The sequence below is a fragment of the Capra hircus genome, chromosome 12 (assembly GCF_001704415.2).
Source record: "Capra hircus breed San Clemente chromosome 12, ASM170441v1, whole genome shotgun sequence".
Classification (NCBI taxonomy): Eukaryota; Metazoa; Chordata; class Mammalia; order Artiodactyla; family Bovidae; genus Capra; species Capra hircus.
In genome coordinates, this window is record NC_030819.1 from 56,181,101 (window position 1) to 56,193,681 (window position 12,581).

A 12,581-nucleotide genomic window follows, 5' to 3' on the forward strand; every position below is an offset into this window, starting at 1 on the left:
GAAGATACTGATAAAAGGGGAAATAGTGGAGTGAGGTGAGGATGGAAGAAGTGTATGAGAACTCTACTGACACACAAGCTTAATTTTTCTGTAAACATAAAACTGCTCAAAAAATAAAGCATGTGAATTTAAAAAAAAAATAGTTTTGGAGGATTCATAAAATAAGACATAGACACCCAGAAAATTCACCTTATGGAACACCCACTTTGCAAAATGGTCCTACACAAGGAAGACAAATGTAGTTGTTAAAACAGAATCAACTGAAAAGCCATTCTTATCTTACCTGTATCAAGCCTGAAGTTATTAGCATAATGCATGGCAAACACAAAATAATGGGTTTACAACATGTGATTTTATCAGAACTAAAACTCTGGAAAAAGTCATCCCTTGTTGCGAGGGATTTGTTATTCCCACTGGTGGCAAAAAGTGGACTAGAGACTGTAGATCAAACATGAACCACAAAGAAAACACAGACAAGCCACACTCTAGAAATTTATTACCAAATTATACTCTAGGCACAGACACAGCTCAGCTCGTGAAACTAGCGACGTGGCCACACAAAATGTAAGGAAAAGCACATCTAATAAATACAATTTGGAAACATCTTTTTAAGTTAGGTTCAAAACACTGGGACACAGACACTGAAATGAAAATGTTAACAGAACACCAACGGTCACAGCGCAGAGCGACCTTACTGGACGCTGTGTCCACACAGCGTTAACCGAGGGCATCAGTTGCTGCCATGTGAATGGACGTGTCACATGCCCACCTCCGTGTGTCGTCACGAAGCACTCAGGTCCTTGTACAGGAAGGGTTAGGTCCTTGCCACAACAGTGTGTATTTATGAAGCTATTGAGAAGGTGCATTGTGTCTGAAACTTCTCCTTGAATGGAAGCACAGGTGGTGAAGCCGCCGTGACAGAGGTGGGAAGACTAATGTCGACATTCGCAGAGGCTTCACCTGGAGGGTGTGGCTTTGCCAGAGAAAGAACCACTAGCATCTTCAATTAAACTTTCAGTGTTAAAAAAAAAAAAAGGGAGTGAGAGAGGAGAGAGAAGGAAGCAATTCAAGAAACAAATCTGCCTAGATGATGAACTGAATTTCAACATGGTTCAGTTCATTCCCACGTGAAACTAAGCTCGCTGAACTGAGGTAGACTCCGGAAATGACATGTGCAAAGACTCAGGTTTTCCAAAGGGCAATATTTAGTCATTTTAGAGCTTACAGAACAAAAGCGTGTTTTATAATTTTGAACATAAAATCAGAGTCCTTTCATAGGAGGAAAACCTCCATATTAATTCCCTATTTGTTGTGCCAAATTTCCATAAACGTACAGAAACGTACACACTGCTGGTGACAAAGCAGAATCTAGGTTACTTTTATATATATAAAATAAAATCAATCAAGAAATGAGAAAGGTAAAATAAAAAAACTGAATCTGATGACATTACCTTCATATTTTTCCTGTTTTTATTAACAAGTCAACTGGAAATTTAGAAATATCCCTAAAGTTAAAGAGTTGTTCAAAGCCAAAAAAAAAAACTAATAAAAATGCAAAGAATTATTGTCAATTTGTGAATGTTTAAAAACATAAGTGTTACTTAGGGGCTTTATTTTTTAAATATTCATATCATTTCCATAAGAGAAAACAACATTAAAAGCAAATGTCCTAAAAAATTAAATAAATAAGTATAAAAAGCCTAATTTAAAAGTATAAATAAGTAAACACAGTAATTATAATATGGTTTTAGCTTTTTCTGAAAAAAAAAAAGTTAGCAGCAATGAGACTAAAACATTTGGGGTTTAAATACCTGAATTCCTCCAATATGCCTTCCAACTGTAATTCCTACCCTTTTCTATTGTGACAGATTTTTAAATTCACATAAATATTATGTACATCACAAAGTAAGTAGTATATATAGTATATAAACAAATCTATACAATCAAAACAGTTATGGAACAGAAGATACAGAACGAATGTTAAAAGAATGATTACCATTGCTTCCTTATGTGGTTTAAGTGGCCCTTTCTTGGAAAAGGCCAGCAATTAACCCTTAGCATTCTATGCCTATCACACAGGAAATACCCTAAGGTGACTTACTAATTCGCAAGAGAAACGAAGTGTGGGAATCTATTATGCCAAGACTCAATGATCAAAACAACCCAGAAGGAGCCAAATCCCACAGGACAAGCAATGCCTGCCTCGTCCTTCACTGGACCTCAAAGTCCTTCGGGGTCAGGAGAGTAAAAACAGAACAGTGTCAGCTGATCTATGATTCTCATCATGGATTCAGCAGCATATACAGAAACCTCCCAGAAAGGAATTCAAACAAACTCAAGCTGTTCAAAACCTACAGCATCAATAATGCCATGTTTCAAAGAGTCAGCCTACACATAGCAAAGTGGAAAAGTGACAATTATATTAAAAATCTGGGCGGTGTATTTTTCCTGGTGTAGCAGCTATATGTTTGTTTACAGTAGATTCACCAGACACTTGCTCATTTTTTTGAATAATTAGTGATTTCAGCCTACTTTCTGACAGTCAAATATCACATCATAAAAAGTACAATCTCCAGAGCCCAAACAAAGCCCCCACAGGCAGCTGGAACATAGCATGCTACTTCTTCCAAGCTGTCCTGGCATTTCTGGAGGCAGAGGTCCAAGCCCAGCATGTATCTGGTCATTCTGGAATGCTCACGATGCTGCTCACTAGAAGACAAAACCTGGGACGCCAACGTCTACTTTCTACTTGGATTTATAGAAGGTTTCAGCCATTTGTCTGGCACATTTCATGAATATTAATTTCCTTTTAAAAACGAAGGAATTATGCAAGCAAAATGTTTGCAGTAAACATGTAACAGGTTTACAGGTTCTCCATAATTACATGTGTACATGTTCACAATAAACATGTAGCTTGGGAAATGGCAAAAATGGTTCTTGTAAACAGCCAGGTCTATAATAGCTGTATTGTTCAAGCAAATGGATTCCAGTTCTAATTTTAAAGCAAATTTGAAGAGAGAAAAACTTTTATATATTATCTCTCCAAAGCACACGCAGGTTACGGTGCCTTTCATTTTCCTTAGCTAGAGCCAGGATCCTTTAAGGGGTTAAGACATACAAAGCATTCACCATCCTCTGACAGAGAAACCAGGGAAGTGAAAAAGCACACACGACTGACAGAACACAGTGAAGACAAGCTCCCAGGAACTAATCAACTGACAGTTTTTTAAAAAACCACAATTACCATGTTATTATGCATGAAGAAGTCAGGAAAAATTGAAACAGAAGCCAAGACAAATAACATAAAATCTAGAAATATGGTCTAACTAGTCAACTAACATATACAAAACTTTTGGCAATCAAAACACTAAGGTTTTAATGATGACCCCTAGGACTTCATGAAAAAAAATTAGCTACTGGCTGGCAATAGTCTGCAAGATTATGTTAGTGGGATTATGTCTTCATTTTAAAAGTTCATGAATAAAAAGAATTAAGATGAACTAATTCAATTAAAATAAAATCATGATATGTCATGATTTTAACTCTTCTAATCTATGCCTCAGAGGAAAGGGGGAGGGTGATTTAGAGCATCAGATGAATACTGCAGGTCAGAGTCAGACTTATCTAAAAATTACATAGTTCTTAGTAGGGGAAAAGCTCCTAAGAAAGTTGCTAAGTTATCTTCAACTGTCAAAAAAGCTATATTATTTTTAGTTAAACTATTAGCTACTGTCTAAAATTGAAAATTCAGGATACCATCCAATACAAACTTTTTTAAAGCTTGACTATCAAAGCATAGATTGCCCAATCAAAATAACGCAATTTTTTAAAATAACATTCGGCTACTCAAAACTAGATACACAGCCTCTCTTTTTCTGGCCTCCTTCTGTCTAATTCCTGCTGAAGTGAATGAGCAAGGCTGATTTCTAACCTAACCTTAGTGTGCATACAGGCACTCAACCTAGACAAGGAATGGTTTCTAAATATTCAACTGAACATCATTCATTACGCATGATGCTGTTTTGTTAATAAACAAGCTGTCCAGAAAACCATAAAGAGTTTGCTTTGTTTTGCATTAGCCACAAGAGAGTGGACTTGTTTAGAATACCAAAGCATTTATTTAGAATACGAAAGGCAAATTCAGCAAAACTCAATGTTAGAGCAAGGGTTGATCTGTTGAACTTATTGAAAGAAGAGTGAAAACAGACTCAGAAGTCTAGAACGAAGAGGAAGGTCTTATGCAAACATGATACTTTTCCCGCCCTTCCAATATGAAGTACTGCCAGCAAAAATACTCCAGACCAGAGGAGCCACCTGGCAAGATGATTCAAAACCCACAAAGCATGAAGCTATACACCCCCACAAAGCTCAATAAGTGATTAAATAGCTAGTAGAGGAAATGGTGAGGGAAGGGAAGGTAAACACTCAAACGGTGTAACAGCCTCTAACAGTAGTGGCTGAATGCTGAAGGTTTAACTAGCAGATTCATTATTTATTCCAAAACTATCACTCTTCACAACAAGGAACAGATCTGACACAAACCCAGTTTTGATGCTAAAAGTCAACAGAAACAGGTCCTTCATGTTCAGAGCAAAGAAGAGGAAAAAAAAAAAATGCAAAGTCAGAAACAGAGTTTCTTCTAGATGTTCTGCAAACAAGTTTCTATAACAGCACATGGGTCACTTTCTTCAGCCCTCCATACTCTGGTGCGGGTGTGCAATAGTAAAGCATGGATACGTGAATGTCAGGCTCTCTAAGTAGGCTTTTCTTATTTCTCAACTACATGTGTACTCTTTGTGGTTTTAAATTGTTTTCCTTTGAAAAGTTCTAAACCTGTTTTAAAAAAAAAAAATTGCTGGAATTTCTTCACATTTTATAGACAAAAATACCAGAAATGAAAGAGCTGACAAAAATTCAAGCAGATCCAAATTCTGCCATCCACTTTTCGTATTTCTCTAAGTCTGCTGCAGAGACAGACTTTGCGATTTTCCTAAGAGCCAGCTCAAAGTCTCCTCTGGTCACGGGCATCTGAAGCTCCTCTTTAGAGAGGGCACGGATCTCTTCTGGGCTGAGACCATTGATTCTCCGTCTCATGGCCATTAAGGATGCATCCCTAAAAACAGACCAGGATCATAAGAATTTACTGCTGTGAATGTTTCAGACACATCAATTATGATAAAGTTAACGGAATACATTCAAAAGATCATTTTTACATGTTTTTACAATGCCACTCAGAATTTTCCACTTCAGAGACATTCTGAGGGTTCAGGAAAGGTGAAGACAGGATGCTAAGGACTTAACCATAAAAGGGACTGCTGGTGAATCCTATAAGTCTAGGTTGGGCTCAGATGGTGCTGAATTTTCTTTTCCCTCACTTGCTCTTGACAGACAGCCCAAAAGTCTAGGAAACTGAAGGGGAATTATGAAATACTGAATTGCAGACCTGGAAATAAATATAAGGCTAATGTTAGGATAACTTAAATCTTATGCCAGTTTGTCTATAATCTAAGCAGAGGAAGAAAAGTCAAGAACCTTTCTCCCTCGAGCATGAATATATGTACACACAGTAGATATGGAGTTCCCCACAGGGAGTATTTGTGGGCAAGTGAAGAAGTAAAATCTGGCTTCTCCAGATCCTATTTTCAACTCTATTTGATCACTTGTAAATAATTATGCAGGTTAAGCAAACAATGACTGCTCACAAGATAGCTAACAGGCAGCCAAGCCAATCAAAAGTTCACATTTTTATACATTTTACTATAGTAATAGTAGAAGCTATTATGAGCTTACTGAGTGCCACTAAACTTAGATGCACACAGAAAAGTAACCGTAGAAAAAATGAATAACATAGGTATCACAGTTTTTACTGATGTCAATTTAAGTGCTGTCAGCAAAGTACTAAAAAAAATCCTCTTGAGTGATGTGAACTGTCTAAAAGTTATGTTACTAAACTGAAAGGGGTATTTACATATATATATATTAAATTGATCACTTTTCTTCATCTGTGTGTAGTAAAATAATGCCAACTCAAACTAAATGATATTATTTTATGTTGATGTAGCGAGGCTCCAATTTAGGGCTAAATAATCTCAGGTTGTCGAAGTTATTATTACCAAGTTAGGCAAAACAATTTCTTAAAAATCAAAGGCTATACAAGTTGAACATATTGTTATGTAACTATTCATCTAACAATGACCAGTGAAGTTTCACAGAAAACAACCAATACAAAAAGGTCACAGATCATTAAAGAAAAAAAATACCTGCAAACGTTAGTTATATCAGCACCAGAGTACCCCTCAATCTTCTCTGCTATATCTTCCAGTTGAATATCTGGATCCAACTCAACTTCACGAAGATTGATTTTCAGAAGCTCAGTTCTTCCTTTTGCTGTTAAAAGATTTTTTTGCTATTGTTAGACATTTTACTTTACAAACCATTTTGTTACGAAATCATCTACTAACATTCAGGAAAAGAAGCAGAGTCTAATGTAAAGAAGAGGAAATAACTCTGAGTCCACAGATAATTACTGAATTACCCCATGACTCGTGGAATCATGTAACTTCCTGTGGGCCTTAGCTGCAATGACTAATAACTGAAACAAACCTCGGAGTTTTCCTAAAAGATTGTGAAGACACTTGCCATGAAAACAAAGGGTCTGAGATCCTTTATGAAAAATAAAAAACATTAGCATTCTAGCACCAGAAATGCTTTTGTAAAAACAAAAATTTATTTAGCCTAGTTTAATGAAATTAGAGTGCATGGAGTATAATTCCTGAGTTACTCTGCTCATCTTCTAGTATGACACAGGAAAAGCTTTCTAGAACTCTAATCGGTATTTTTTTTTTTAATTTAGTTTTATTTTCCTAGAAATCAGCAATTGGCACAAAACGCTTATTAATATATATTTTTTTAATGGAGAGCCAGCTCACAGACATTCGTTGTTCCAATGTGACTGAAAATGTGTATGAAGTAAGCCAAAACAAACTACAGACTTTTTAATAAAACCAATCTTGCTGTTTTACCACCAGTTTTTGTGGCAAATCTGCTTAATACAGTACACTAAAGTGATGCAAAATTAGTTCAGATGTGCCTCTCTATTATCTTCTAATTGGCAAAATGAAATTTAGTTCTCTCAATTTTTATTTTGAAAATTTAAAATTTTCAAGTAAAAACAGAATCAGTGAACGCCATCTACCTTTCTTTAGATCCCCCAGTTGTCACCCAGTTATCACCCCCTTGCCTTCTCCTTGAATCCCCTACCTTATCAGCTGTGAGGAGCTAGAGGCATCACAACACTGTGCCTTAAATTACTCAGCAGTGTCTCCTAGGAACAAAGGTATCCATACAACCATCTCACTAAGCAGGAAATTTAACACTGGCACGTGAGGATTATCTAATACACAATCCAGACTGAAATGTCCACATTTGTCCCAGGCTTTCATTCCTTTCTTAAAGACCTAAATTACAGATGGCATTAAGTTATTGTCTCCTTAGTTTTCTTCAGTCTAAAACAGTTCCCCAGTGTTGTTCTGTTTGTGCTGTCTTTCACGACACTGACAATTCTCCCGCAGATGATCTTACAGAGTTAAGGCATTCAAATAAAACATTCCATCAGGTACATTTGAACCTGACAGGCAGATAGATATGAAAATGTTAATGGAAAGAACCAAGAATAACCAAGACACTCTGGAAGAAAAAAGGCAAGGTGGGAGGAACTGCTCTACTACAGAGGAATAAGATTCAAATCTCTGTAACACTCCTGCAGAGGCAGACGAGCAGATCCAGGATAGAGACCAGGAAGCCCAGAAGCAGAGCAGGGCATACAGTGTGGACACCTGATTCAGGCAGTGGGAGAAAAAGGAGTCTTCTCAATAAAAGACACCAGAAGTGACTATTCACAGAGGGAAAAAATGAAATTGGGTCATACCTCACCATACATAAAAATCAGTGCCAGATGTATTACTGATCTAAATATAAGATGCAAATTCATAAGCATTTCAGAAGATAAAGCAGGAATCTATCCTAATGACCTCAGAGTAAGTATTCATAAGACATAAAAGAAATCGATTACAAACAAAAAGACTAATAAACTGACCATATTAAAATCAGGAACTCCTGTTTATCAAAAGACATGGCTTATAAACTCGGTGAAAACACACAATCTACAGAGTTTGAGAAATACAACAGACTAAACAAAAAACTTATATCTAAAATAGTTAAAGAATTCCTACAAATCAGTAATAAAAAGTTGGACCACCTAATAGAAAAATGGGCAAAAAACTTGAACACATGTATCACAAAATCCAAATGGCCAATCAATAAAGGAAAAGATGTTCAAGTTCCTTAATAGTAAAGGAAAGACAAAGTAAACCACAATAAGCATTGGTACACATTTAGAAGTCTGACAAGACTAGGCAATGGAGAAATGTACACTATGGGAGCTCTCATATGCTGCTGGGAGGAGTGTACATAGAGCAACCACTTTGGAAGACAGACTGGATTTATCTGCTGACGTTTCATCTATGTTACACGACCCAGCAATTCGCTCCTAGGATGGAATGCTCCATCATGGCGTAAGGAAACTTAGGCACTGGCACCACTACAGCATATAGAAGAACGTTCAGAGCAGCACAGCAGCCTAAACCTGGAAATAAGCATTAACATCCATCAAATACCATGATGGGGAATTGTGGTATGACCACATAATGGATATTATGGGCTGAACTGTGTCCCCGCTAAACTCTTAGGTTGAAACTCTAGGCTCCAATGCAGTTGGTAGCACTCCACACGCAGCAGGTGGCTGTTGGTGAATGAACATCACTTTGCTCTTTTAGTCCCAGTACTAGAACATCACTGTGTTTGTAAACCAGAATGTTTTACTGTGGCCTGAGCTAAGAACTTAAAACACTGAGTTTAACCTAACGTGTTCTTCCACAGAAATAAAACTCCCAACAGCCAACTTCAAGGAACTCTGGGGCCTAAGCCTGCTCCTACGTGAGGGCCTGAAGCTCAGTAGGCAGCATGCTCCTCTCCCCCAGTGACCATGACGTGGGGAAAGTAACTTCTGACACTGGTTCTATCCCTGATTTGTTAGAAGAGTCTAAGCAGGATTTATCATCTCTATAAAACCCAATTAATGATACTTAATAACATTGTAAAAGGATTTAATGAGGGGTTAATGTGGTAACAATAGTATAAAGAACTGTCAACACGACATGACCAAGTTAGTACACATCTGAAATTTAAATAAACACTGTCAGATGGATCACACGCTTGTAGTAACAATTCTTCTTGAGTATCCGAGGCCGTCCAGCAGGGCGGGTAACCAGCATGTGCTCCAGGGCCGGGCACACATCCAGATCTGCTGCCCTGGGAGGACACCTAACCCTCAGGGCTTCAGGCGCTGACGAGGAAAGGTGAGAAGAGAAGCGACCTCACAAGCCTCGCGCCATGAGCTAACACCTGAAAAGCGCAGCTCACAGACAGCACGCAGCAAGTGGTCATTGTCCCACCACCCCCAGCCAATCAACAAACAGGACTAGAGGGAGACAGAGAAAGCAAGAGCCCTTCTATTAAGGACCAACTGGGAGACGGACAACACAGAGGAAATGGCCGAGGGAGTGGAGCCCACCAGGGAGAGGGGCCAGGGCAAAGAAGACCTCAAAGAACTGGTGTGTTTGCAATGACTCAGAAAAACAAATAAAGTTTAAATAGAAAGGAAGAGAGAAAACATCCTGGGAAATGAGAGCACTGTAAACCATGACATGAAGGTAGGAAGAAGCACGTGTGGAAAAAAATGTAAGTAGAAAAGTGCAACAGAATACTAAGAAATGCAAACAGACACAAAAAAGAAAGACAGGTATTGAAAAGAGAGCTTAAAAGAAGTGCTCTAACCCTGATGTGACAGGAAATAAAAATCATTTGGAGTCTAAGAGACTCTGTGATGCCCTGGTGGTTTAGGGTGGTGAATCTAAAAGCAAAGCATAACTAAATGAAGGTGCTGGAGAAAGGCGGTTGTCAGGCCGACAGGAGTTGCTGCCGTCATTCAAATGCATCAAGTATTCAGTGAGTGGCCAAGCTCCACCCAAGCCTGTGACCTGACTTCCTCCTTCTGTTGGCCATGCCAGACTGTAGTCACCAAGATGGTGTGACAGCCTCTCACCCACATGCACTTCTACAATGTGGTGTCCATCCCCACCCACTGGTGGTCTCATTCCCCTCCACTTGAAAATGGGTGGGCTTGTAAACGCTTCTACCCAGGGTACCAAGAGGTGACACTACCTGACCTCCACGGCCAGCTCAAAAAAAACTGCACCGTCTACCTTTTCCAGTGGAACAATCACACCTGGGGCCCTGAGCTACCCTGTATGAAACGTGATCAGCTGAGGCCACCATGCCTGAACAAGCCCAGGCCACGCGGAATAACCCCAAGTAACACACAGAGGTGCTCCACCTGAGGCCCCAGGCCTCCGCCCCAGGTGGAGACATTCCAGATAAGTCAGGCTCCAGCATGGAGTCACCTCCTCTGCTGACCTTCCAGCTGTGACCCCAGACATGAGGGGACACACACACAGCATCCCTGCGGTGCCCTATCCAAATTCCTGATCCACACACTGTGAGCAAAACAAGACTGTTTGCAATGGCAAGAGTAACCCATCCACTGCCTTTCCTTGCCATCAAGTTCTAATTGCCTCTCAATCTTAAAGAAATCTGCATATTTCTTTATGTAAATTACATAACTTACAATATGCCTTTTTGGGTGGCTTTTCTTGTTTTATCTATTTTCATTCCTGCACTTCTTGCCTTTTCCAACTAAAAACGTCTTTTCATGTCATAGATTTTGTTCATAAAATGTCCTTCAATTTTTTTAACTTTCTAAATCTACTTTTCTTTCCATTCCTTTTACTCTAGATTTCTGAACCGATCTTTCAGGCCTGTTGTCTTCCCACATTTCTTTATGGTTCTGTCTCTTCCACGCCCTTTACCCATCAGATTCCACACCCTTCTATCCCACCATATTATCCCACAATAGCTGTCTACTCATTTTCAAGCAGCCATGCCTCTGTTTCCATCCTTCTCTATGGAAATTCAGTGAAAAATGCAACTTCCTCTCCCCTCAGCACCTTGGTCAGAATTTACTATTCTTCATTTCCACCCCAAAAGACTGCGCAACCCCAGTATCACGAGCTCCCTGGTTTCACTGCAGTTAAACTGGGTAGGTGTATGGCTCCCTTCCAACCATACAGGAACACTCTGAGGACAAGGGTCACACATCTTTATACTGACACAATACCTAGTAATCCCTAATAATACATGTCCTTCAAATAGCAAAGAGCTAAACAAACACCTGTGAAATTAATTAACACGGATGGAAGAAGTCAGAAATAGTGGAGTTCTGATTATGAGTCTTCGTTTGGGAGCCCCTGAGGAGAAAGCAATTTCTCCAGTCCTATAGTCACGAGGTACACATGTTCAGACTAGTAGTGAGCAAAGAGAATCACCTACAAGCCATTACCCACGATGGACATAACCTTTTCATACAGGAAAATAAGTTTAGGAAAAAAAAATCTTAATAGTCAACCAGCTCTATGTTCTCCAATATTTCAAAGAAAGCTGAATCTATGCCTTTGTACCATCAACTCGTATCTTTCCCCACAAGCTAAGCTTTCCTCAGCAGTTTATAAAATTTCTGTCATCAATTATCTTTCTAACTATATATTTTCTCTCACACAGGAGTACTGGGTAAGTACATCGAGGAGCTAAGATAGCAGAGAGCAAAGTATAAGCACACAAATATCAGCTATTACACCTGGGTCTGGGACCTCGGGAACACTGGTCAGCTGTGAAGTGGGATCAACACTCCCTACCTAACAGGGCTGTATTAGTGTTAAATAAAATAAAGCATGTTCCATGGGGGAAAAAAACACCACCACCCTGAATGTAAGAAACTTCACTGTAGCCTCTGTCTCCAAAATAACAAATTGGTTATTTATAAACTTCTATAAGCAGAATGCCAAAAGAATGAGGACTTAGAGAAACAGAGAAAGGTAGCACGGAGTAAAAGAAAGATCAAAATAGAAGAAAAGGAAGGCATCATACCTGTTGGCAGAGGTATATATATCCTTTTTTCTAATCTCCTCCGCAATGCTTCATCAATGTCCCATGGGAAATTAGTGGCAGCCAATACCATGACCATTTTGGAAGGATCATCATTCTCCAAAGCCCCTCCAACTCCTATGGACAACAAGGGTAAAGAAGAGCATTTTTCTTACAGTCCCTTATTCTTCCATTCAACCAGTACTTCTAAGCATCAGCTATAGGCTTGGTGGGAGGCTCAGTGACAAACATGATGTGGTCCTTCTCACCTGTGTGGTGTCAGAAACCAGACAGATCCACAGAGAAGACAAAGACGTAGAAGAATTCCTATAGTCTATCGCAGAAGTCTAATCTGATAAGAAAACCTAATTTTTTTCTGTAATCTTTTTTGTGTGTGTTTTTCCTCTGCAAAGAGGAGGCAAGGGAGATTATGCTGTTTTACCACTTTATTTTTTTTTTAATCATGAATTTTTTAGTTATTACTC

General features: G+C 38.9%; 1 protein-coding gene across 4 annotated transcripts in view; it reads right to left on the minus strand.

Annotated features, from left to right (window-relative positions):
- KATNAL1 (katanin catalytic subunit A1 like 1) overlaps nucleotides 480–12,581 on the minus strand; it is a 53,593-nt gene continuing 41,491 nt past the window's right edge. For all 4 annotated transcript variants that reach the window (XM_018056612.1, XM_013968244.2, XM_013968246.2 and 1 more), the window contains exons 9-11: nucleotides 12,100–12,234; nucleotides 6,261–6,387; nucleotides 480–5,113 (exon numbers count right to left, since the gene is read on the minus strand). In XM_018056612.1, the coding sequence (XP_017912101.1) occupies nucleotides 4,915–5,113; nucleotides 6,261–6,387; nucleotides 12,100–12,234 (461 nt within the window). In that variant the 3' untranslated portion in view covers nucleotides 480–4,914. The remainder of the gene's footprint in view (nucleotides 5,114–6,260; nucleotides 6,388–12,099; nucleotides 12,235–12,581) is intronic.